At 34.9% G+C, this 27,949-nt stretch overlaps 1 protein-coding gene across 6 annotated transcripts in view; it reads left to right on the forward strand.

Moving 5' to 3' along the window:
* The window catches only part of TBC1D32 (TBC1 domain family member 32), a 216,044-nt gene that overhangs the window by 60,498 nt on the left and 127,597 nt on the right, over positions 1-27,949 (forward strand). For 5 of the 6 annotated variants that reach the window (XM_057311112.1, XM_057311111.1, XM_044386282.3 and 2 more), the window contains 5 exons: positions 11,030-11,231; positions 11,791-11,873; positions 19,150-19,288; positions 22,664-22,751; positions 24,758-24,876. In XM_057311112.1, coding sequence (XP_057167095.1) covers positions 11,030-11,231; positions 11,791-11,873; positions 19,150-19,288; positions 22,664-22,751; positions 24,758-24,876 — 631 coding nt within the window. The remainder of the gene's footprint in view (positions 1-11,029; positions 11,232-11,790; positions 11,874-19,149; positions 19,289-22,663; positions 22,752-24,757; positions 24,877-27,949) is intronic. The other variant, XM_026504719.4, reaches the window with a different exon arrangement.

Below are 27,949 nucleotides of genomic sequence, written 5' to 3' on the forward strand. Positions count from 1 at the left end.
TAGCCACATCTGGCTTCCAGCTCCAGGCCTAGCCTCTCAGGCTTACCTTCTCCAGAACAGTTCCATCTAGTAGAGCTTTATGGGATGATGGAATGTTGTAGATCTGCACTGTCAGTAAGGTTACCACTAGCCATGTGTGACTCTTAAGCCCTTAAAGTATGGCTAGTGTGACCAAACTGAGTTGTAAGTTTTATTTGATTGAAATTTTAAAAAACTGTTTATAAAAGCTGTTCTAAGCAGCGTGAGGTGGTAGAATGTTTTGGCAACTTAACAGGTGATCTGGTTTTGATCCATACTGACTTGACTCTACTTGAGTTTGAACATCTCATTGCTCTTATGGAGATATGGTTATTGGCTGTTTTCATTTTATGACAGTAAGGTTTCTTTCCATATCATTTCTCCATTTGTTTTATTTTTTCATCAACCTGAAGTTTTATGCACACAGTAAACATGCAAGGCTTAGTATCAAAAACAGTATTTCCTTCTTTATTCTCCAAAGCATCTACTTTTGACTGCTTTAGATGATCATTAGATAATAACCTTCTAACACTTGATTTTAATTTAAGGCATAATCCGTTGATTTCTCTCTTCTAATTCCTCCCAACCACCCACATAAACACACCTGGGTCCCCCCTCCCAACCCCTTGCTGCCCATCAATAATGCAATATAGTTGAACAATTGCCTTCAGTAGGGTCATACTGTATCTATCTATAATCTTCACAGCCCAGCTATGTGATTACTTTTTTTCACAACTTCTTCTTTTCTCTGGAGCTAATAATTTTCTCTTAGGATATTTTTTAATTTACTTAACTTTTACTTCATTGATAGATCATCTACATGCTCTTTCCTATTAAATCTTTCTGTATATTCAAATCCTGGGCAAATTCTATTGATTTTAATTTTATTTAAAAAATCTTTTTAAAGCTTTCTGACTTTACTCAAGACTGGTGCTGGGAGTGCCTGGGTGGCTCAGTCATTAAGCATCTGATTTTGGCTCAGGTCATGATCTCAGGGTCCTGGGATCCAGCCCTGCATCAGGGTCTGTGCTCAGCACGAGTCTACTTGTGCCTCTCCCTCTGCCCTGCCCCCTGCTTGTGCATACTGTCTCTCTCAAATAAATAAAATCTTAAAAAAAAAAAAAAAAAAGACTGGTGCTGCCTTGGTTTGGTGGATAGCTTTTATCCTGATAACAATGTTTATAATCGCTATTTGTTCTAGTCTGTGGAAAAACGCCACTGGAATTTTGATAGGGATTGCCTTGACTCTTTACCATATATAGTATTATTAACATTTGAATAATTTTCCAGTTTATGAGCACAGAATATCTTGTTATTTATTTGTATCTATAGTTTCTTTTATCAGTGTTTTATAGTTTTCAGTCTACATATCTTTACCTCAGTGGTTAAATTTATTTCTAGGCTTTTATTTTTGATGTGACTGATTGACTTTTTGATTTTTTTTGTTCATTATTAGTCTATAGATGTGCAAAAGATTTTTGCATATTTTGTATCCTGTATATTTACTGAATTTATTTATTTTAACAGTTTCTTTTTTTGTGTGTGGTCTTTAGAGTTTTCCATATGTAGTATCATGTTGCCTGCAAATGGTGATAGTTTTACTACTTTTCTTATTTGGATACCTTTTATTTCTATTTCTTGTCTAATTACTGTGGCTAAGACTTCCGATACTATGTTGAATATAACTGATGAGAGTGGACATCCTAGTCAGCTTTCAGCTTTAACCATTGAGTATGATATTTGCTGTGGGTTTGTTGTATATGGCCTTTATTATTATGCTCCCTCTTTACCTGCTTAATTGGTAGTTTTTATCACAAATGGGTGTTGAATTTTGTCAGATGCTTTTACTGCATCTGTTGAGATGATCATATGATTTTTATCCTTCATTTTGTTAATGTAGTATGTCATGTTGATTTGTGGATGTTGAACCATTCTTGCATTCCTGGAATGAATCTCACTTGATCGTATTGTATGATACTTTTAATGTGTTGTTGAATTTGATTTGCTGATATTGAGAATTTTTTTTTAAGATTTTATTTATTTATTTGACAGAGAGAGAGAGAGCCAACGAGAGAGGGAACACAAGCAGGGGGAGTGAGAGAGGAGGAAGCAGGCTCCCAGTGGAGCAGGGAGCCCGATGCGGGGCTCGATCCCAGGCTCTGGGATCACGCCCTGAGCCGAAGGCAGACGCTTAACTACTGAGCCACCCAGGCACCCCTGATATTGAAAGTTTTTGCAACTATGTTCGTTAGGGATATTGGCCCATAATTTTCTTTTTCGTGGTGTCCTTGTCTGGTTTTGGTGTCAGGGTATTTCTGGTTCATAAAATGAATTTGGAAGCTTTCGTTTTTCTTCATCTTTTTGGAAGAATTTGGAAAGAATAGGTATTAAATCTTTGAATGTTTGGTAGAATTCACCAGTGAAGCCTTCAGGTCTTGGAGTTTTGTTTGGGAGGTTTTTGATACTGATTCAGTCTTCTTAGCAATCAATCTCTTCAGATTTCCTATTTCATGATTCAGTCTTGGAAGATTGTTTCTAGGAGTTTATCCATGTTTTTTTTTATGTTGTCCAATATGTTGGTGTGTAATTGTTTGTAGTAGTCATTTAGTAGTTTGTGGTATCATTTATAACTTCTTTTATTTCTGACTATTCATTTGAGCCCTGTTGAGTCTAGCTAATAGCTTATCAATTTTATTTATCTTTTCAAAGAACCAAATCTTAGCTTCATTGATCATTTTATTACATTTCTAGTCTCAATTTATTTTTGATCTGATCTTTATTACTTTCTTCTAACTTTGGGCTTCATTTTTCCCCCTAGTTCCTTTAGGTGTGAAGTTAAATTGATAGTTCCCATTTTTTTGAGAGAGTCCTGTGTTGCTATGAACTTCATTCTTAGAACTATTTTAATTGCATCCCAGATTTTGGTATGTTGTATTTATGTTTTCATTTGTCTCTAGGTATTTTTTTCTTTTTCTTTTCTTTTTTTTTTTAAGGATTTTATTTATTTATTTAAGACACAGAGAGAGAGCACACACGAGCAGGAGGGAGGGGCAGAAGCAGGCTCCCTGATGAGCAGGAAGCCCAGTGTGGGGCTCAATCCCAGGTCTCTGGGATCATGACCTGAGCTAAAGGCAGCCACTTAACTGACTGAGCCACCCAGGCACCTCCTCTAGGTATATTTTTCATCTTTGATTTCTTCTATGACCTAGTAGTTCAGTAACATGTTAATATCCACATAATTGTAGTTTTTCCGGTTTCCTTTTTTTAATTGCTTTCTAGTTTCATACTATTGGGGTTGGAAAAGATGCTTGATACTATTTCAGTCTTATTTATTAACACTTGCTTTGTGGCCTAACATGTTATTTGTCTTGGAGAATGTTCCATATACCCTTGAGAAGAATGTGTATTCTGATTTTTGGATAGAATGTTCTGTGTGTGTATGTGTGTGTGTGTGTGTGTGTGTGTGTGTGTGTGTGTGTATGTGTGTAGCTAGTTTTGCTATGTCCATCTGGTCTTATGCATTATTTAATCTGATTATTTTCTTACTGCTTTTCTGTCTGGATGATCTGTTATAACTGGGATGTTAAAATCCCATGCTAATATTGTATTACTGTCAGTTTCTCCCCTTAGGTCTCTTAATATTTGCTTTATATGCTTTGGTGCTCCTATGTTGGATTCATATATTTATGTTATATCTTTCTGATAGATTGACCCCTTTGTCATTATGTAGTACCCCCTTTGTCATTTATTAGAGACTTTGTGGTTATTGTAAGGTTCACATGTATCATCCTATGTATATAGCAATTTATTTTAAATTGAACATATTCCAAACTCTACATTTTTTACTTCTCTACCATGTTTTATGTTTTTGATGTCAATTTTTTTTTTTAAAACACATATCCCTTTATTTATCTTTAATTTTTGTTTTTCTTAGTAGGCTCCACGCCCAGCATGGTTCCCAGTATGGGGCTTGAACTCATGACCCTGAGATCAAGACCTGAGCCAAAATCAAGGCCAAACGTTTAACTAACTGATCCACGCAGGCACCCCTTGATGTCAGCTTTTTACTTGTTATTTTATATATCCCTTAACTAATTATTGTAGTTCTAATTAATTTTACTACTTTTGTCTTTTACCTTCTTAGTAGCTTTATAAGTAATAATTCTAACTTTACCTTTACCTTTTCTAGTGAGATTTTTACTTTCATATGTTTTGCTATTAGTCCATTTTTCTTCCCAGCTTTAAAAAAGTCCCTTTAAGGTTTCTTGCAAGGCCAATTCAGTAGTGATGAGTTCCTTTAGCTTTTGCTTGTTTGGAAAACCTTTATCTTCAATTCTGAATGATAACCTTGCCTGGTAGAGTATTCTTGGTTGGAAATTTTTCCTTTCAGGAGTTTGAGTCTGTTATACCACTTATAGCTTGCCAAGTTTCTGTTGAGAAATCTGATGATAGCCTTATGGGGTTTCCCTTGTACATAAGAATTTGTTTATTCTTGCTGCCTTTAAGATTCTCTCTTCAACTTTTAAACTTTTAACATTTTAATTATGTATCTTGGTGTAGCTCTCCTTGGGTTCATCTTGTTTGTAACTCTGGGTTTCCTAGACCTGGATGCCTGTTTCCTTCCCTAGGTTGGGGTTGTTTTCAGCCCTTATTTCTTCCAGTAAGTTTCCTGCCCCTTTTCTCTTCTCCTTCTAGGACCCCTATAATGTGAAGTTGAATTTTATTTTATTTGGTGTTCTCCCAGGGTCCCTTAGGTTATCTTCATTTATTTATTTTTTTTCCTGCTGCGTCTTGGTGCATTTCATTACTTTGTCTTCCACTTCCTGATCTATGTTCTGTTTCATCTAGGCTTCTGTTGAACCCCTTTAGTGTATTTTTCAGTTTGGTTATTGTATTCTTTAGGTCTGTGACTTTTGCTTGGTACTTTGTTATGTGTTCTGTCTCTTTATTGAGGTTCTATGTTTATCCATTCTTATCCCAAGTTCAGTGAACATCTTTATAATCATTGATTTGAATTTTTTTTATCAGATACTTATCTCCATATCATTTTCTGGGGTTTTGTCTTTTTTGTTTGTTTGTTTGTTTCCTCTGTTTCCTAATTTGGCTTGGCTCTGTTTTTTCTATGTCTTAGGTGAAATGCAGGTCTTTTCTCAGTCTTCAAAGAGTAGCCTTGAATAGGTGATGAATCTCTCATTCAACCTTGTCCTAGCTCTTGGTTGTCTTTCAGACCTTTGTGATTATCTCAACTGTCTGATTTATTATTGATATGCCCCTTTTTTTGAGGGTTTGCCAAGGCCTGTCAGTGATCCAAGGGGAGGAAGCTCATTTAGCACCTAGTTTCAGTATGATTAGAAGCCAGACCCTCAGGCCACAGCTTTTAAAGTGTGCAAATGTATTTAGTCCTGTGGGATCATATTTGTAATCACTGCTGGCCTCCAGATCTGGAGGTCTCCCTTGGGTGTAAGTTGCAAAAGTCTGAGTTCTAGATGAATGTATAAGATCTTCTCTGGGAAGTCTTATCCAGCTGTAATGAGGCCAAGTGGGTGTGCAAATGGAGTGTCTCCTTAGCCTCTTGATGTGTGGGAAACCTGAATCCTATTCTGAGGCTAAAGCTGTAGGCTAAGTAAATAGGCCTTTTTTATAAGAAGAGTGAGGTTGTTTCAGTCTGCTGTTTTGCAGGGCCCTGGTATTGATGGCCTGCCAAGGATGGTCTTTCCATTTGTTATAATCTGGTAGAGCTCTGGATAGTCAGCCCTCTTGGCCATCAGGGCCGGGTAATCAAGGGGTGTGTTTTGCGTGCATCTGCTGGCTTGAGCAAGGCAGCTAGAGGGTGTAGAGGACAGGGCACGCTCACTAGCTTTAGGAAGACAACAGAAAAATGCCTTGAGTGTATGCTCCCATGGGCGTCTGTAATGGAGCAGGAGAGTGCCCTTTTTGTGTGCTGGCTTTAGGTTGGGAACAGGAGACTGCCCTGACAGCTCACGCTCATGTTCTGCGGTTTCATCTTTTCTTTGTTTCCTCTGTTTGCTAATTTGGCTTAGCTTTGTTGTTTTTTTTTATGTATTGGGTGAAATGCGAGTACTTTGCTCAGTCTTCAAAGAGTGGCCTGGAGAGTGCTGCAACTCTCCACCTGGCCTCACCAAGTGCCACGAAAGCTCCACCTGTGCTGTATCAGCAAAGCGGTGGTAACCCTGCTAACAGGCCATGTGGAGAGTGCATCCATGGCATCTACCATCCTCATCTATCTCTGAAGAGCATCTCAACTATCCCCCCCACCTCCAGCCAATGCCCCCACATTAGCAAAGGAGTCTCCTTTACATACAGTCTAGGGGCCTTTCCAGACCTCTGTTTCTTTGCTGGGTCTTGGGGCGAGACCATAAGCAATCCCTTCAAGAGGGAAATCTGTTTCCTTATAGCACTTCAAAACTCCCTGGATGATAACCCTTTTGGTTTTCCAGGCTAGGTGTTCTCTGGGTTTATTTCTCTGGTGTAGATCCCAGGAGTGGGGTGTCTGATGTGGGATACTAACCTTTTACTCCTCTGGGAGAAGCACCTGTCTGGCGAGATCCCTTCCTGTTTTGTGTTGCCATGCCATGAGTGGGGTGTTTTTTGGGAGACTGTGTCTCTGCTTCTCCTCACTGTTTTGATATGGTCCTTTTGTCCTTTGTTGTGGGAAGCAGTTCATCTAGTTTTCAGATCTCTTTCACGGGGAAGTGATCATATGTAGCTGTAGATTGGGCGTGTCCATGGGAGGAGGATTTTCCTACCACTATCTTGGACCCCCCTCCAGGAGCTTGCTTTTTAAATTTTTAACTGGGAAATTTCCTCAGCTTTATTTTCTAGTCCTTAGATTCAGATTGAGATTTGCATTTCTTAAGTTGTATATTTTCTGTAAGAGAACATTCTTATTCTACTATCCTATTCTTTTTTCATGAGTTTAAGTTCTCTTATATCCGTGAAGATATAAAGTTTTCATTTCTCACTTTCTTTTTTCCTTCCACATTGATTTTTCTATTTGTTGTCTTGGCTTCAGATGTTAAATTAGTGATTTCTTCAAATACTTTTAAGTCAGTAAATAGCTGTTTGAACAGTCAGTAAATAGCTGTGCAGGAACATGGGACCTCGTTACTTGTGGCCTTTGCTATGGGGGAATCTTGCCATGCATTTGTTTGGGGAACCTCTAATATCAGTCTCTTTAGTCTTACTCTTTTTCCATTGAGAAGGCTCCTATAGCTAGCTGCCTGCAGAGAATATAAGCCTAGCGGGAGAAGATGACTGGGTGGAGAAAGTGGTTTTCAGCTTTTACTGTATAAGCTTTGATTTAACCCTGTGGTACTCTGTACTGTTCTTGATCTTTGCCTACTTTCCAAAGGATCCATGGGGGTGGCTACATGGAATGTAGAAGGAAAGCTGGTCAAACTTCTTTTTAAGTTGACTTGCAGGCAGCTCTTCTGTTTTCAGTGCCACTTCTTCCCTAATTCCAGAAATACTTGATACCACCAATTTGAGTTTTTTGAGAAGTTCTGTGAAATATTATGTTCTGTTTTCTGTATTATGACTAATCATTCAGTTTTTCCAGGTCCTGAATTACTTCTTGTTTTTTTTCCACTTTCTAGAGTCCAAAACATTGTTACTGTCACATCCTTTCTTTTCTCCTTGACAGCTATAAAAGCCTTCTGAAAATTCCCTTCACTTTTGCATTTTAGTATTTTAAGAGGGTGCAGATGTGAATGTGTGTGTTCAATCTGCCATACTCAACTGGAAGTCTTTTTCTATATAGATAACAGTTCTTTTGTAAAATGAAGAAGACTAACCTTTTGTCATGAGTTCTAAGGTTTCTTTTTATTATTCATCACTTCCCTATTTCAGTGGTTGTTTTTGTTTTTGTTTTGCTATATAGACATTTAGTTATGTAGTCAATTTTTCCCCAATCATTAGTATTTCTAAGTTTTTTAAAGAAAGTTTCCCTTACATTGAAGTTAAACAGGTAAGACATTAAATGTCAGTTTCTTTTGAATCACCATTGTGCTGTGGTTGTTTCTGATTATATTATTTATATTGGTAAAAGACTGGAATCATCTCAAATGTCCAATAACAAGAGGCTGATTGATTAAATTGTGTTTGCATAAAGGAGCACTTAGCAGCTGTGCAATAGGAACATTGAATTTTTTTAATGTATTGCTGTGGAGTTATCTTCAGGATATCTAAGTGAACAAACAAAATGCAGAAGAATGGTTTAGAATGCTATCTTTTATATAATAGAAGGGAATATGAATAAATAAAATCATATTTATATTTTTCAAAAGGAGTGATAAAAGGATAAACTGAAAAGTAATAGTTTTAGAGGAAGGGAGAAAAACATGTGGATAGGGAGGTAGAAATGGAAGATATATGGGTTATACCTTCATTGTACCTTGATTTGAATTTGGAATCATGTAGCTGTTTTACAAGCTACATATAATAGTTAAATCAAAAAGAAAAATTCACATTTCAAAGAAATTCAAGCAAATGGGAATAAGTGAATTTAACTACCAAGCAAGTTAGTGACCTACCCATGTAGAGGAAAGAATTACCTCAAGTGACGTGATGTGAACATTTCTAGTGAGATATATCATAAGGTTGAAAGCAAACATTCTCAAAGTAATCTTAAACTGTAATCAATATATTTTGAAACTATTATGAACATATTCTAAAATAAAGCAAATGAGTAATTAGCATCATAAGGAAATAGAATATACAATTAAAGAAGTTAAATTTGAATTTTAAATTCATAATGGAAATAATAAGTATTAACTTATTTTTCTTATGCTTTTCTCAGAACTACTACTGAAGAGGCCTAGAAATAATGACAACCCCTTAGCAATGAGTTGGCACCCAGATTGTGGTCTCTAAATATCTAAGTTTTGTTGTTTTTTTCCCTACAAAAGGAGGAAGGGATCCTTGAAGGTAGTTGTTTCTGGATTGGGCCAGGAAATATGCAAGGTGATCCCAAGATATCTTACCATTCTAGAAAGTAAGGAAATTACCTAAGACTAAAGATATAGTGTCAGAAGTACCCCAGTCTACCAGAATGGGCCTTCTACTGGTTTAAGGTGGATAATCCGAGGTTTAAAAAAATGACTTTAATGATTGACATACATAAAGCATACAAAAATGATTTTAAAAACGCACTAAAATTAAAAAAAAAAAACAAAAACTTTGTCAATTACCCATTGAAGTTGTGAGGATACCAGCTCATCATTTTCCAAATTGATTAAAAATGTTCAAACTCTTTTTTTCTATTTCCTGTACAAATTGTATTTTTTTAAAAGATTTATTTGTTGATTAGAGAGAGAGTGTGCAAGTATGAGTGTGAGTGTGAGGAGCAGAAGGGGAGAGAGAGAGAGAGACTCTCAAGCAGACTCTGTGCTGAGCATGAAGCCCAATGCAGGGCTCAATCTCCTGACCCTGAGATCATGACCTGAGCTGATCCCAAGAGTCGGACACTTAACTGACTGTGCCTCCCAGGTGCCCCTGTACAAACTGTATTTTAATATAACTATTAAGTTACTGAGGATAAAGTTCTTCATAGAAAAATTTTAGTAAGTGCAGAGTAACTAGAAAATCACCATTTGGTAGCTCCTAATGAAATAGTTGATTTAGGAAATTATCACGAATTGATGCTAAAACCATGAGGTGAAAGGCTTCATGTGGGGAGGACTTCCCACTGGAGAGTTCAGACTCATACCATCTGACCAGTTGATTTGTAGCACCGTTAAAATTGGGACAACCAGATATGTATCTAATGTACATAGCAGCAACCACCTATGAAGTTATTTGGCCAAGAAAAAATAAATTGAACTTTAAGCCTCTAGATATAATTATCAATTTATAAGAAATATGGAGAAGTAGAGGAACACATTAAATGACAGCATGGTGAAGCAATTATACAAATGAAGAATGGATAGGAAAAATACGTCGTTTCTCCAACTTAATGGCATGGGTGAAAAAGAAAAGAGGGGGCCTAAATGATCACAATAACTTAATGCACTCTGTGAAACTCATTTGAATTTTGATTTATACTAATCTCTTATAAGGAACACCTTAAGACAATCAGGAGAATCTTGATATGGGTAGAATATCAGATAATATTAAAAATTATAGCTTTTTAATTGGGATATTGTTGTGTAACATGGAAACCTTAATCAGTTAAACATGTACACTAGGTAAAATGATGTCTGGCATTTAGCATATAATATTCCAGTAGACGTGGGCAGAGGGGGAGGTCGAAGAATAGATAAAACAAGACTGGCAAAATGTTAATAACTGTTGAAGATGGGTGGAGGGATACATGGAGAATCAGTACCCTATTCTGCCCACAGCTTACTGTGTTTGTTTTTAAAGCCAGAAAAACTGAAAGTGTGCTGCTCTGGAGCTAGATATCCTGGGTTTGAATCCTGGCTTCACTTCTTACCAGCTATGAGATATTGTTCAAGTTACTTAACTCCTGTAAGCTTTAACTGTATTTCCTTATTTAAAAAATGAAGAATACTTCATAGGGTTAGTGTAAGGATTAAATGAGTTAATATATCTAAAATACTTAGAACAATGCCTGGCACATTAAGCATTTACTATGACTTCCTTATTTATTATTACTTTTAAAGTGTCCTAACTTCTGATATATAGGAGCTAGGTCCTATTAACGACATGGGAACTCAGGATTATGTTTTTACTACCATCAGGTGAAGTTAGATATGGCCCTGGACCTATGGTGTCTATAATCTTTTAAGTGTGTAGTTTTGCTTTTTCCTATCTGTGTATTCTTTCCTCTAGTCTCCTGAAACTGCTGTCCTTATTAGACATTTATCTGTACATGTGTGGGAACAGGAATATTGACATGTTAGAGAACAACTATAGAACTAACGGGGAGCCAAGCAAATGCAAAGTTTGTGATATGGCTAGACTTTTTGGTAGTACTTTAAGAGGTCATGATTTATAATCTTGGAATCACTTTTAGTCTTTCATGTTTCAGTCCAACAGGTGCTCATATAATTGCCCAGTTTTCAAAAAAACTTCTTGATGAAGATATTTCTATTTTTTCTGGATCGGAAATGCTGCCTGTGGTTAAAGGAGCTTTTATTTCTGTGTGTCGTCAAATATATGGTACATGTGAAGGCTTACAGGTGTTAATTCCTTATAGTTTGCATGAGTCTATAGCAAAGGCATGGAAGAAGGTAAGAATTTTCAAGATTATTTCCTCCCTGCAAATCTTTATTTCAAATATAGTCACTATTGTAATGCAGTTAAATCTTTACTGGGGAAAATATGACTTTCTTAGCATAACAGTACTCTAGGGAACATAATGCTCTTTAATTTGGTACAGGATGACTTCACCTCATTTCCTACCAGGACAAAGTTCTAGGACCCAACTGGGCACTTCAAAGTCTTTTCTTCTGGTAGGAGAGGCTTTAGATAAATTATCTTTTCATAAACTGAAATTCTTCTTTGGAAGATGTTTCTGAGCAGTTTTTACAGACAGCTGGGGCTTTGTTATAGACACTGGAGATTATAATGTAGTAATAGTCAAATGTAGTATATATCAGTGAACTAAGCCTTTTTTCCCCCACATTTATATACTTCCTTTATAAAATAACTTTACATGATATTAAAAACCAAGTAACTTAAAATTTGAAGATAATTTAATTTTAATTATATTAAGGATCTGTAAAAATGTATCATGAGATCTTATGAATAATGCTCTCAATAAAAACAACGTAATCTGTTGTATTTTAGACAAGTTTGCTATCAGAAAGAATTCCTACTCCAGTAAAGGGTTCAGATTCTATTTCTTCGGTAAGCCAGGAATCCCAAAACACGTAAGCACAATTGACTAAGTTTATCTGTTTCTTTACATTTGCTGAAATAATTTAAATGAAAATGTAATTGAATAGTACAGCAGAAATACACCTGAAACTAATATTACACTGTATGTTAATTAACCGGGATTGAAATAAAAACTAAAAAAAGAAAATACAGGGAGGTAACTGTATACATAAAATTAGTATTAAGGAAAATTACATTTAGAGGGATCTTTAGAGATCATGTCATACTTGTACCTTAAATCTAGCATTACTTATTATACTTGCTTTATCCTGTGTTAACATTTTGGGTTAAGAAATTGGATCTGTTGTAATGTTTCCCAAAAACATGGAGAAGTATCAAATTCCAAATTTGGAAAGCTAACTAGGGAGTTCCGGTAGCAGTAAAGTGTCTTCAAATGCCAGTGAAGTCTGTTTATGTTTAAATTATTTTTAAAAAATTGAGATCTGGTGACTTACGTACCAGGATTTTCTTCTTAGTTGTTGGCATATTCTAAACAGATAATACAACTTTAAGAGGTATTCTTAAGAAAAATTTAAAAATCAACATTTCAGGTAGACATAGTTTAAAGAAGTCAAACAAAAAACTTTTTTCATATCCTTGACAGTGTAATGATTCAACAAATAGTTAAGTCTTTTTTAAAAATCAGCTAAAATTTTTTTCTGATAGTTGTCATAAACTTAAATCTGTTGCCATTGTTTGTGTGTGTGTGAGGAGGGGAGAATATTTCTGCAATTTTTGAGGTAATTTTTAGATCTGTTTTTTTTTCTTTTTTCTTTCTTTTCTCCCTCTTCTTCTTCTTCTTCTTCTTCTTTTTTTTTTTTTAAAGATTTTATTTATTTAGTTGAGAGAGAGAGGGAGCACAAGAGCTGGGGTGGATGGGGTGGGTGGCAGCGGGAGAAGCAGATTCCCTGCTAAGCGGGGAGCCTGACATGGGCTCCATCGCAAGACCCTGAGACCATAATCTGAGCCTAAGGCAGCTGCTTAACCGACTGAGCCACCCAGGTGCCCCTAAGTCTGTTTTTTTTGAGATCTTCTGTGATTTGTCATTTTTCATTTCATTCATGAATTCATTTTCTCGTTCATTCAGCTATCTATTGGTCCATGTGCTTTGACTTCTGAGGATACCTGTATGCCATAAGAGCTTATTGTATCCTGTAGAATACAATTAATACAACGTGGCAATATAGTATGCTAAATTTATATGGTGGAGCCATGCGGGGTCCATTGGGAGGCAACTTGTGGGGGAATCTTTCCGTAAGAAGTTGTTAAGCTAAGTTGAAGAGAATAGATGTTAATTGACTAAAAACTGAACATTATTTCAGATTGAAGGAATGGTCAATAGGCTAGAAGAGGGAACATGATTAATGTAGTTAATACATTTTACTCTCAATAATGTTTTTAGATTCTGAAGTTAGAGTGTGAAGGAGCTAATAAATTATATGCCACTCCTTCCTTCCTGAGTTGAGAACCAAGTAATAGTGATAAAGAAGTCAAACAAATCAAAATACTGAATAACACAGGCTTCCTAAGATCTCAAGAATTAGATTTACCCTTCTGTCACAGTTGGCAGTGGACAGCTGTAGGCTTCCCTCTAAGGCAGAGCTTACAAAGATCAAATTTAACTACATAGTAGAACAGAGCATAATGTGTGCTTCCTACAGGTAGCTGGATCACAAACATGTAGACTGAGAGAGAGGCATTGCTTAGCTAGACATGCTTAGGTCATTCTCCAAATCTCCTGAGTCCCTTCTTCCATGGGAGGAGTAAGTAATTTGATAGGGTTAAACTGAGGAATGTGCTCCATGTAGAAACTTGATTCTGGGGGAAAAGGAGGTTCCCTCAACATATGATACTAATGTCTTAGAAACAAAAGATTTAATAGGGTTTTTGATGATATAGAATCAGAACTGTTGATTTCATTTTCATTGTCAAAATTAAATTAGCTCATAGAATTGAGTGTTTTTTGTTCTTTTATGTTAATTGAGAAGTTAGTATAAGACAGACATTATTTGTTCCTTTGTAATTTGGTAAAACTTGAGTGTAAAACCATCCAGGTCAGTTAACTAGACTATCCTAATGCCAGTACCTAGCAGATTCTTAACATGTTTCTTATCCTTTTTTTTTTTTTTAAATTCCAGTATAATTAACATACAGTGAGTGTTATATTAGTTTCATGTATACAGTAAAGTGATTCAACAATTCCATACATTACTCAGTACTCATCATGATAAGTGTACTCTTAAACCCCTTCACCTATTTCACCCATCCTGTTGCCTGCCTCCCCTCTGGTAACCATCTCTTTGTTCTGTATAGTTGAGTCTGCTTTTTGGTTTGTCTTTATTTTATTTTTTATTTTTTTTGGTTCATTTGTTTTATTTCTTAAATTCCACATATGTTTGAAATTACATGGTATTTGTCTTTTTCCAGCTGACATATTTCACTTAGCATTATACTTTGTAGCTCCATTCATGTTATTGCCAATAGCATGATTTCATTCTCTTTTTGGCTAAGTACTATTCCATTGTGTGTGTGTGTGCATATGCATATGCACACACACACACGCACACATACATACATACCACTTCTTCATTCATCTAACAATGGACACTTTGGCTGCTTCCATGTTTGGCTATTGTAAATAATGCTGCAATAAACATAGAGGTACATATCTTTTTAAATTAGTGTTTTTGTGATTTTTGTGTAAATACCCAGTAGTGGAATTACTGGATCATATGGTAGATCTATTCTTAATTTTTTGAGGGACCTCCATACTGTTTTCCATAGTGGCTGCACCAGTTTGTGTTCCCACCAACAGTGCACAAGGGTTCCTTTTTCTCCACATCCTCGCCAACACTTGTTTCTTGTGTTTTTCATTTTAGCCATAATAACAGGTGTGAGGTGATATCTCATTGTGGTTTTGATTTGCATTTCCCTGATGATGTTGAGCATCTCTTCATGTGTCTGTTGGCCTTCTTTTATGAAATGTCTTTTCTTGTTGTCTTCTGCCCATTTTTTAATTGGAATATTTTTGGGAGGGTATTGAGTTGTATAAGTTCTTTATGTATTTTGGATACTAATCCTTTATCAGATATATCATTTCCAATTATCTTCTCCCATTCCTGATACCTTTCTTGAATCAGTGAATAAATTAATAACACTTCTAGCCCTAGACACTAGTTTCTAAATAATGACACCAACAGTAAGACTGATACGATAAAGGTAAAATTAAGAGTAAGTTGCTAAAATTCTTATTTTGAGCCTCTGAGAGACTATTGTTAGGTATTTTGATCTTATATATTCTGATAGTGTATGTTAGAAATTTCCCCTCTATCCTTCCATTTATTGATGTTTACTACAGAGAAGATGGAAGTATTCATATAGTCATCATAGGGGATTGGTATCTTTTAAATCTAGACTTTGAATTGCAGTCTCAACTCCAATTCCTAACATGCTGGTTTGGTTGATTAATAGTAACGACAAACTATGTGGGATCATCATTAGGGCAACCATAGAGAAGAATGTAATCAGAGGGACAACAAGGTGCCCAATTTGCCTCAACCAATCATCAAGGGGCCTTTAGAAAACTAGAGGGTGGAGTAAAGTTGGGGGTGGAGGGAGTCTTTAATCTGTAAAACTCAGCCAATGATCTTAAAGAAATAAACACCTAAAACTCAATTTCCTTGAAAGTGTCTAACCCTCCATAATATCTAACCATTCAAAGAATGGAGTTCTTATAAGCTAACAAAACCGTGTATTCTTTGCCATTGCCCTTATCCCAGCACCAATAAACAAATTCAATGGCTTGGATTTTTCATTTTGAAATAGTATCTTCTGTATAATTGAAAGATAATTAAATGCTAAGATTGTGGCAGAAAAGATAAACTAAATTATGACAATTCTCTGTAATTTTTCAGAATTATGGGATGCAACCTGTAAGTTTTTTTGCCTGTGTTGTTTTATTTGGGGGGTGGGAGTCAAGGTAGACTTTAAAATACCGTTTCTTTAATGGCTAATGGTTATTCAGGTTTTTTGCTTGTGTTTTAGAGACTTGATTATATTTTCTAAAAATATTACCTTTTTTAATCTAAACAGATACATTTTTGTTAACTTGTTCAAAGTATTCTTGTATGATTAAAGAAATTCTTTAGCTGTAATTTTTTTGAGTCTTAGTATTTTTTGGCCTTTTTCCCCCTTAACTACTTTATTGCATTAGTTTATACAAACACCAGGTTTTGGTTTTGCTAATGCTCTTTTCATCTCTCTCCCTCTCCTTTTCATCGTCTCTCCTTCCCTCATTTCTGTAGTACAGGAAAGTAAACGAAAAGGGAATGAAAATGGATGGTGAGAGAAGCAATCTACATTGGCCATACTAAGTTTAATACATTTTGATATGTAACACTTTCTTATTAAGCTCTTTTAAATATTTTAAGAACTTTCTATTTTGATTTTACTCTTTAATCCATGAAATATTTGCAATACACTTATTTTCAAACAGTTATTTTTACTATTTCTTGTTTTTAAACCGTTGATTTATAATTAATTTATATTTTCAGAGAACCTGGATTGCATGGTATGTGCACGCTTTTATGTTGGTTGAGATTTCGTGATGTAGTACAGGGTCAGTTAGACCCATAACCTGTCTTTGCTTGAAAAACCTTAACTTTGTGTTCTTTATTGAAAGCACCTATTTTTTCTTTTCAGTCAGTTATTAAATTTGTAGACATTTATTATTTTTGCCATTCGTTGAAACTTGTAGCCCATTCTTTCTCATAGGTTCACCTTTTCCCCCCAATGAAGTATATTTTTAAGTTTCCAAATAGTTTTCCTTTAATTGTTCTTCAAGGATTTGAGAGTAGTTAACTGATATTCTCTTTCTGTCTGAAAATGACTATTTTCCCTCCAACCCACAAACCCACCCCTTAATGTATTTGTTCTCTCCATCCCCTCCCCCACTCTCACCCTCACTTTTTTTTTTTTTTTTTTAAGATTTTATTGGTGGAGGCGGGGAGAAAGAAAGGGGCAGAAGGAGAGGGAGAGAGAGATCCCAAGCTGACTCTGTGTTGAGCTTGGAGCTGGATGCAGGGCTTGATCCCATGACCCAGAGATCATGACCCTAGCTGAAATCAAGAGTCCAATGCTTAATTGACTGAGTCACCCAGGCACCCCTTACCCTCACTGTTAAGAATAGTTGATAGTTTAGCTGGGTATAAAAGTTTTGATGGGTAATTATTTCTCATCAGTATTTCAAGCTATTACTCCATTTTCTTCTGGAATAAGTAGTAACTGATAAATCTGTTAATATAATCACCTTTCTCTTATAGGTCATATCTTTCTCATAGCTTATAATTTAGTTGTGTGGTTTTTGTTTTTGCTTTTTTTGAACTGGTGTCTTTCCTCAAATCTAGAGAATTCTTATTATCTTTTTAAATATTCCTTTCATTCTCTTTTACTGCTTTTATTTGATATATATTGAGGCCTTTCAGTCTGTGTTCTATGTTTCATCTGTTAAACATTTATTTCTTACTTACCTGCTATTCAGTAATTCTTTGTGAATGTTTAAGCGGCTATGTTCTTTTTTTTCCAAAATTTCCAGTGGTTCTTTTTAAAAAGTGTACCTGTTTTTAATTCCCTTTTGCTTTTTGCTTCAGTTTTAATAGAAAAATTTAAAAGCTTCCTTTGAGTACCATAAATTTATTTTAGTCATTATTTCTGAAAATTATTTCAGCTGGAATGGATTCATTTGGTAAGTGTCGATTCTGCTAGTTTTTTGCTTTAGATATCTTTTAAAGTTTGGAAATTCATTTTTGAGAGTCTTTTTTGTTTGTTTCCTTCCCTACTTTTCTCCCTCTTCCCTTACTGTTTTTCCCTACTTAAGTTTTTATGTTCATTTCTTCCTGTCCAGTTTTATGGTTTTTCTCTTTACGGTCATGTTTTAAATAAATATTGTATTGGCATTTCGAGGCTCCTGTCAGTGCCAATTAGATATCACAGATACAACTAAAGAACTAGGAAATAAATTGATCATATGCTCATTTCTAGAAATGAGGATCTGTCTGTCTTCCTGTTGCCCTAGGCTTATGGCTTGTCAAAGCCCCACTTTTAGAGCCTGTGTTATACATATATAAGCATTTTGTTATATGTAATATTTTTTAAATATATAAATTTTATTTTAATTCAGTTAAATATGTATTATTTTTATTAGTCTTACCCAGTCCTAGGTCTTAAGCTGGATGAGCCTAGCACTGGTCTTGTGTCTCATATATAATTCCATTAGTCTTTTATATCCCACGGGAACTAAATTTGGTTTTCATTGCCTGCATTTACCTTAAAAGTAGAGTTCCATTTCTTTGTGTTTCTGTTCTCTGTCCGTTGTAGAGTTTGTTGCTTAAACATGGTTATATCTTTGGCCATTGCTTTGTAATTGGTACAGAGGGATATGTGTCAAAACATGTACTAATCATTCTTTTTTTGATCAGAAAAGTCCTGGATTTCAGATTTCTTTACAATCCTTTTCAAAACAGACTTCTCACACTTCCTTGGAGGAAAAATGGCACACATCTCCATACTCGCAGTTTCACTATATATGTAGATATTGGTTTTTGGCCTATTTTTATATCCAAAGTTTCTTTCCAGACAACTAGGACTACCCCGCAGGTAGTACATTTTCTCCTTTTGGTACTTCTGAATGAAATGCTCATATCCCTTCCTACATTTCCATGTTTCCAGCTCTTACTCTCCTATTAACTGTGTCTTCTGAATGTTTCAGACTTCTTCTCTGGAGATTGTTACTGGCCTTCCTTTTAGAAGTATTTTGAGGAAAAAAATGTCATTCTGAAAAGTAAAATTAAAAACCTATGAAAATAAAGATACTGTGCCTGATACACTTTAGAAAGTTGGAAGACAGATATGCTGTAATGAAAAGAAAGTATAGAAATAATGAAGAGTTGGGACCTGGGGACTCCAGGCCCAGCAGAATTATGGTAGGAGAAGAGAATGAAATTAAAGTGAAGATGAGAGAACTGAGATATAATAAAAATGCTGACATCTGTAGTTAATATTCGATTAAAGTGAAAGAAAATTATTGAGATAGAAAGTAAAATAATAAAAATTCACTATCAAAGAAACCATACTTTTTATCTTATTTTTTAAACTGACTACTTAGCTATCAATATGTACTGTATAAGTTTATCAGCAGTATTAAGCTGAAATATTTTCTTTTCAGTTTTGAATGTAATAAAGAAACGCATACCTTTCTTTTACCTGTTTCAGTATGGCTTGGGAAGAGAATTTGTTAGATGATTTACTAAATTTTGCTGCCACTCCCAAAGGACTACTGTTTCTTCAAAGAACAGGTGCCATCAACGAATGTGTGACATTTATGTTTGACCGATATGCAAAAAAATTACAGGTATGAATTACCATCTGCCACTGGCAAAAAGAATTTTTGTTGCTGTAAAAGCCATTAAGACATCATTCTCTTTTCTCTGTGTGAAGAGGTTATTAAACCTCAATTAAAAAGCCATATAGCATTGTAATATTTAACTTGATATTTTTTCAGGAAAGCATTAGAGTTTATGTTGCTATCTATGGATATGTTTACAGTATGGGAAGCAACCAGATGGAATTGAAAAATATAGTTAATCATCCAGATGTGTTTTAAATATAATAAACATCTGGTTACACTAAAACTGGGTGGAATTTCAGAAGGGAAGAAACCTCATTAGGTCTAAATGTACATGTTAGTAAGAATTTAGTCCTCACATTTAAAAAAATATTTGTAGAGGGATTTTACTGATACCATTAAATAAAATGTAAAGTTCAATTTAGCCCTTTCTCAGAAGTTCAGTGAGGTGTATTCAGCTTTTTGCTGTGATAATATAAACATCCCTGAATTTCTTGGCTTTTTAGGATCATATGTATGCTTTTAAAAGTGTCTTCTTTGTTTCTGGCAGCTGTTGTATATTGATGTTACTAGGTTACCAGGTTGTAAATACCATTTTATTTGTTCTTCAGTTCTAATTTCCTGCTTTTGCCTAAGCCTGTAAAAACACAAATAACTTAGAGTTTTTGCCTGTGAAGAGTAAGTAGTTTATGAGGGAGGGCCCTGACCATCCCTTCACAAATAAAACATGTGAACATTAGTTCATGGGTTTATGATACTAGGTTTGTATGTACAGATGTGTTTTTATTGTTCTTATTTAAATGGATCTCAAGTATAGAGAACTTAGTTATTTACACGCCTCAGTTTATGGCATGCTGTCTTCATCTGTCCATGTAAGATGTTTGTCTTGTTTAGTTTTATTCCCCTGTCATTTCTGATTCACAGTTCCATTTCAACTGGCATGCATCCCTCTACCCCAGGCTTCCATGCTAATGTGTTTAATATGTGTAATATCCTGGGGGTGTGTATATTTCTTGTCAGATATTGTCTTAGTCCATTTAGGCTGTTAAAATAGTGTAGATTGGGTGGTTTATAAACAGCAGAAATTTATTGCTTATAGTTCTGGAGGCTAGAAGTCCATGATCAGGATGCCAGTGTGGTCAGGGGAGGGCCCTCTTCTGGTCATAGATGTCTCATTGTATCCTCACATGGGAGCTCTCTGTGATCTTTTTTGTAAGAGTACTAATCCCATTCATGGGGACTCCCCACCTCATGGGTCCCATTTACTACATCACCTTTGGGGTTTAGGATTTCAACATATGAGTTTTGAAGGGGTACAAACATTCAGACCATAGTAAATATTTAAGTTTATTGGTAGTTTTAAGTTTACATAAATGAATTTGTCATTTTAATATGAATTTCTCTGGTGGTGAGTTTGAATTCCTTGTGTACTTAGTTAACTATTGGGGGGTTTTATTTATTTATTTATTTATTTATTTATTTATTTACATTTTTGAAAACATTCAGGCAATTCAGAGACATTTTTCTTTCTCATCAGATGCTTGAGACTACGCATACACAACTTTTGCCACTGTGATATCAGGACTAGATGTCATTGTTTTAACATTTATGAATATAAAAAAAATCCAGTCTTCCTTCGTACTACACTGGTGGTTGTAATAGAAGATACTGTTCTCTCAATCTCAGTAACTCACAACCTTATAATATGATACAATACTTTAATGGTGTTTTATGTTACTTAGGACAATTTTTTAAAATTTAGATTCTCTGGTGTCTTATAAGAAAGCCACAAGGCCATCTCCTTAATTTTGCTGAGGAGAAAGTAGAGACCCAGGCTTGATTAAATGATTTGTGAATGCTCACACACCTAGTTACTGAAAGCAGTAGGACTAGAGCTCAAATTTGTTTTTGACAGTGTTCCTGAAAGCTAAGTCTTACTTTAATAAAGCATCTCTAACTTCTCTGAAGTTTTTCTTTGCCTCTTCCTTTTCAGCACTTAATGTGAATTTGGGAGGCTCCTGTGGCTGCTAGTATCAAAATCAGCAGGGTCAGTGGGGATGACTGATGAGTAAGGTGTTTTTTCAGTTATTATGGAAGTGGGCAAGCAGGAAAAAGACTTTCATGTATTTGTGCCTCTGTGTCATCTAACTATAGAAATAATGTATGGTAAATTAAGGAAAGTGGAAAACATGAGTAATAAAATTGGAAAAGGAAGGCAAACTTATGAAGAGATGAATAGCAGAAAATTGAAGAAATTTAATTCTTTCCCATGATCTTTTAGTTCCTTTCTACATTTTTTTTGCCTTCAAAACTAATATACAGTTTATATTTTTAAAATTTGATTAAAACAGATTCTTTTAATGAAATGTGAATAAAATATAAATTATAAATGGTTAGCTTTGTTTAGAAGTCAACCATTTTATTAGCCAACCTGGTCATAACTAAGATCTGAGAAGGAGGAATATTTTTTTTTAATGTCTGTTACTTCCATATTGTTTCCTGCCAAGAGCGATACTTCTGTACTTTACTATGAATATATGTATAGTACTCTTTTTGTGACATAACAGATTATCCAAGGTCTTCTATGACACTGTTTAGAAACCTGTGTGTTAATGATGAGGATTCTTTGTGTGTGTGTGTAAAAAATATATATAATTACCTTAGGAAAAAAAATGTCACTTTCCTCTAAAAATAATTACCATTGAGAAGATACTATTTTTTAAAGTTTTTTGATTATTTACAAATATAGTTCAACTGGCAGCCAGTATAGATTTATTAATGAGGAAATTTATTATTGAAGAACTAACCTAAGGAATAAAATAATAGAATTTAAAGTTGGAAGGCATGTTAATCTTTATCTGGTCAAGGTCCCTTATTTTATGTATGAAGAGACTTAGACCTAGAGAGAGAAGTGATTTGTTCAAGGCAAAAAGCTACTTAAATTTAAGGCTGGGGCCAGAACCTATATGTGAAATAAGATTATCAAAAATATTAACTCATTGATAGGGTGTTTGAGTTTGTTTTGCTGTTCATTATCTTTAGTTGAAAGAATGTGTAGTATTCTTTTTTTTTTTTTTTTAAGATTTTATTTATTTATTCGACAGAGATAGAGACAGCCAGCGAGAGAGGGAACACAAGCAGGGGGAGTGGGAGAGGAAGAAGCAGGCTCATAGCAGAGGAGCCTGATGTGGGGCTCGATCCCATAATGCCAGGATCACGCCCTGAGCCGAAGGCAGACGCTTAACCGCTGTGCCACCCAGGCGCCCCAAGAATGTGTAGTATTCTAATAAGAATAATCAGTAACTCTACATGTAACATGTAAATAAAATATTAGCATTTTATGTTTTCCTGCTTTTCATTGTTCCTTACTTATGTTATTAGATCAGCAGGCATAAAAAGTTTGGCTATGGAGTTTTGGTAACACAAGTGGCATCAACAGCAGCAGGTGCAGTAGCACTACAAAGTTCAGGTAAGTTTTTCCTTTTAATTAGAATTCTAGTTATTTTAAATAAAATGAGCAAGCCAATAGAAAATTTAACTGGCATGATCAACTCTCAGGATATTTACTCTAAAGTTCTTTTTCCCAAGTTAGGGCATAGGTAAGGGAAAGTTACAGGGTTTCCTTTATTTTTTTCTCTTCCATGAAATTGCAATGGAATTTTTTTCCCCTTGAAAGATACACACACACACACACACACACACACACACACAGCCTTGTGCTCTTTTCTGAGAACAATGGAACGTAATGAATTAAACTGAGAAGTACTTGATGCTTTAGGAAGTTGTCTTCATCTTATAAATCAAAAGGATATCATCCTTTCGGTACATCTGAATCTTACAGGATTTCTTTCTTTTCTTTTCTTTTTTTTTTTTTTAAGTCTTATAGGATTTCTTAATGCTCAGTTTTAGTGGCCTGTATAAACTTCGAAATTTACAACCACAGTAGTTACCATATATACATACATCCATTTCCTTACTCCCCTTCTTCCTCTTTTGCTTCTTGAAAGCTTCCCTCTCACCACTTAGCTTTCACCACTGTCTTTGCAATGAGCATGTATTATCTACTATGGATTGGATTTTTAAGAAGTTTAAACATTACTAACTTAGTATATCTTAAGGTTATCTGAACCCTGAACCAGAGACAAGACATACTTCTAATAGAGATGCTGTGATTCTATTTTTCGAAGCTTACACTGACCACAACTAATTCTCTTCTTAAATGAAAATATTTTATTATAATATATCTTAAAAACTTTTTGGCTAAACTAATTTGGAGTACTTGAATTATGAAACATGTTTCTTGGTAGAAGTTGTCCTAAACTGAACAACTTATTTATTCTTCTACTCAGTATAAAATCTAATATATTGCCATACTAGAGGCACATTAATGGAAGCATTTGGAGACTAGACTTAATCTCAGATTTCCCTGTTGGTCAAATCATTAAGTGTCTAAGCCTCATGATATCAAGCTTCTCATCAGAGGATTAAATGCAGTTATTTTACAAGGCAATGGAAAGAAGACTAACACTACTTGAGTTCATATGATGTCTTGGGGTACAATATTAGTAACCCTACATATATCATCCCATTTATACTTCATGAGAACCCTCAAATATAGCACTGTTTCGGTTTTCAAAAGGGGGAACTGATGCTCTAAGAAGTCAAGGGATTTGTTTAAGGACATAAAACTACTGAGCGGGCAGGTTTATAATTTCAACACTGATATTCTTGATTTCAGAGCCCATATTTTTTCTCTTATATCTAACAAGCCTTTCTGCTCTAATGTTATTACGAACTTATTAACTTTATGATTAGATGTTCTGTCTTACGCTTTTTTAATGTAATTTGATTCTTCTTAAAAGAATTTAATAGTCAACCTTAATAATCACTTTCATTTAGATATATAGTATCTGACTCATGAGAATTTCAACTGTATTGAGCCAGAAGTTGTGTGAAGGGAAGAATTGTTTTAAGCATAAGAATTACCAGAAAAGCGATATTAGAATAAGGAATACACACTATTTAAATGCCTACCCTGCCTCCTGATGCCTCTACACACACACACACACACGCACGCATGCACACACGCATGCACGCATGTACATATATACCACCTTTCAGCTGCCTTTCATTGTTGGCCCATTTGCAGAGTAAAGTGTAAATCTTATTTTTCAGAAAAACATGCTCAATGTTGTTGGCTAAGGAATAAATACGTAGACTCAAAATTCAGTTCTCCAGGGAAATAGTGTCTCAGAATTTAGTTATTATGCAGTTTTATGACAATGAGGTATCATGAAGGTGTAATGACTAGCAGGAGATATAATTTCTACCAAGGTGAGAGGTTATTTCTTATGCAAGATATAAGTATGTGTCTTTTGTCTTTTGGACGAATCTTGTCAGAGCGATAATTATGTCTTTTTCTATATTCCGAAGAAATAGTATACTGTAAATATGATGTAAAATAATTCTTCTTAGGGTTTATTAATACACTTATAACTGAATTATGGGCCAATCTGGAATGTGGAAGAGATGATGTTAGAGTAACCCATCCCAGATCTACTCCAGTGGATCCTATTGACCGGAGCTGTCAAAAGGTAGGGAATGATCTGAGTATCTCTCTCAAAAATTACTTCATCCGTACTTTATATATATATTCAGTTACAACCAGCAGCTTTTCCTAAGTTTCTCTTCTCTCCTTTATTTCATTTCTAATTTTTTTTGTTTTCAAAATAAGTGGCTAGAACTATCAGTGTTCAAAGGGAATTGCATTTTGCAAAGATGTTTTCCTCTCACAATATTGTAATTTTTCTCTTAATGAAGAGTAATACACACCAGACATGCTGTGAAAAAACAACCTCCCTTCCCCCACCAAAACCCTAAAACAAAGACCAATCAACTAAAGCAAAAAAAAAAAAAAAAAAAAAGGAAGCTTTTCGTCCATGGGTTTAAATCTAATAGAAAATTGTCAGGATTATTTGAAAGAGGAGTGGGCAGAAGGAAGATGCTATGATTTAGAATAATGCGCCAAAAAAGAGAAATTCTGAAGTACCTATACAATGATCTGTTACAATTCAATGGCTTTTATGTATTTGACATGTTTCCCAAATTTCACTAAAGTTAAATGACTTGAGGATTCCTGACTTTGACTTTGTGGCAGCCTGGGAAAGTTTCAAAGGATGTCATAAAATTATTTAAAAAATGAAATTCTACTTTCTGTAATGGTATGCTAGTTCCCTCCAGTAGAAAACACAAACTCTGGAAAAATGACTTTAAAAATCAACTGGAATGGCTAAAAAGAGACCAAAAAAAAAAAAAAAAAAAAAAAAGGAGGGGAGTCAGTATGCAGATGAAAAGATGGCACTGCTTGAGATTCTGGATTTAACAGACTTTCTGAGGGCAAGCACCAGTTGGTGCTCCACAGACAGATATCCATACCCTGACAAGTTTGAAAAAGCAGAAGAGAAGTTTTGGGGCTACACAGAAGCTGGAAAATGGAAGGTGGTCTCTGGAACGGAGAGACTTACATAGGGGGCACTTAAACTTTGTGTGTATGCTATGCAAATATAAGACTCTCCCCTGAACTGGGCTTAACAGATAGCAGATGCTCTTACCACAAAGGTCAGAGTTTAGAGTTTGAATTTGCCATGTTAACTGTTAAATTAAAATCAGCATTGGGGAATATATCTTTCACAATGTATTGGATATAGTCCATAATTACTAGACATATGAAGAATAAGAGAAATGTGATTCACACCCAGAAGAAGGCAACTAATAGAGATTGAAATGATGAAGAAATTGGAATTATTTACAAGAATTTTGAAGGAGTTGTTATAAGTAGCATGGAAAGGAAAATATGCTTGTAATGAATAAACAAACTGGAAATTGTAGTAAAGAAATAGAAGCCATATAAAAGAACCCGATAGAAATTCTAGAACTAAACTACCTTATCTGAAATAGTTTTCTAGATGGGCTTAATAGAATATTTGAATATGACAGAAGAACTAGCATGAACTTGAGATAGATCAAGAGAAGTTATATAATCTGAAGAGCAGAGAGAAAAACTAGGGAATGCTTCTGTGATTTGTGAGACCTTACCAAAAGTTCAATTGGTATATCAGAAATGGAAGAGAAAGGGAATGGGACAGAAAGATATTGAACAAAAGCTGAATTTCCAAATATCTTGAAAAATGTAAATTTATAGATCAAGAAACTTAGCGAATCCCAAGGAAGAATATGCAAAGAATGAAAATCCAAAGGAAAGCACAGCAAGGCTCATTAGAGACATACAAACTGCTGAAAACTAAAGATAAAGGAAAAATTTTGAAGGAAACCATGGAAATTCAACATACAGGGGAACGGCAGAAAATTGTGCTGATGTCTCATTGGAAACTGTGGAGGCCAGAAGATAATAGAGCATCTTTAATGTGCTGAAAGGGGGAGGCTCACTCAATCTAGAATTCTGTATCCAGCAAAAATACTCAAGGATAAAAGTAAAATAAACTTTAAAGGCTAAGAAAATACTTTTCAGCAGACCTGCATTTTATTTAACACTAAAGGAATTTCTTCAGGTCAAAGGACATTTGGATTTTCAGACTGAAAAGAAATTGCAAGTAGGTGAGTGAGTATAAAAAAGCCTGTTGGGGCGCCGAGGTGACTCAGTCCATTAAGCGTCTGAGTCTTGATTTCAGCTCATGTCATGTCTCAGGGATGTGAAATCTGAGCCTTCTGTCAGGCTCATGCTCAGTGTAGCACCTGGTTGGAATTCTCTCTCTCCCTCTCCCTTTGCCACTACTCCTTGCTCATGTGTGCTTGCGCGTGCTCTCTCTCAAACAAATAAATAAAATCTTTTAGAAAAACCCCATTTTTCTCTTAATTCATAGGACTATTTAAAAGAAAACTGACATATAGTGGGATATATTTTATACTTAGCGATAATATATATGACAGCTCTACCTCACAGGGTAAGCAAATGATATGGTATACAAATTATGTAGTTTCAAGATTCTTAAATTTTACATGAAGTGGAACAACATTAATTTTTAATCCCTAGAAAATATGTCTATTTCTATTACAAGGTTGGGATTGTATTTAACTTTTTTGACTTTGAATTAGAAATGTCAGTATGAACTATTGGTTAATTTCTGTTAAAAAATGTATACTCCTCTAACCTATGAACTGAATTATCTAGAAATAACTCATAGCAAACATTCTTAGTGCTCAGCTTGTTCTAAATATTATTCCCTAGGGAATTGGGATTTAATTTTACTATCTTTTAAATTATGGAAAACAATAATATGGCCTCCGTATATAATGAGGTATGCTAAATTTATATCCAGTCCAGCCTCCTCTTACCTCTCTATAGCTGTGTTTTGGAATATGATAGACAAGAGTACCATGTGGCTATATAAACGTACTTAAAACCAACGTCAAAAATTCAGTCACTCAAGTATATTTAATCATATCTTAAGTGTTAAATAGCCGCATGTAGCTAGTGATTGTTGCGTAGTTCAAATAATATAACATTTCCAACACCACAGAGAGGTCTATTGGACAGCTGACCTGGAAAAACCACTAAATAAAATGCAAAAGATATAGTTAATATAAAACTCTAAAAATAACCCCAAAATGCAGAGAGGGACAGAAAAGGGATGGGAAAAAAGAAAACAA

Source organism: Ursus arctos, unplaced genomic scaffold, assembly GCF_023065955.2.
Source record: "Ursus arctos isolate Adak ecotype North America unplaced genomic scaffold, UrsArc2.0 scaffold_13, whole genome shotgun sequence".
In the NCBI taxonomy this organism is placed as follows: Eukaryota; Metazoa; Chordata; class Mammalia; order Carnivora; family Ursidae; genus Ursus; species Ursus arctos.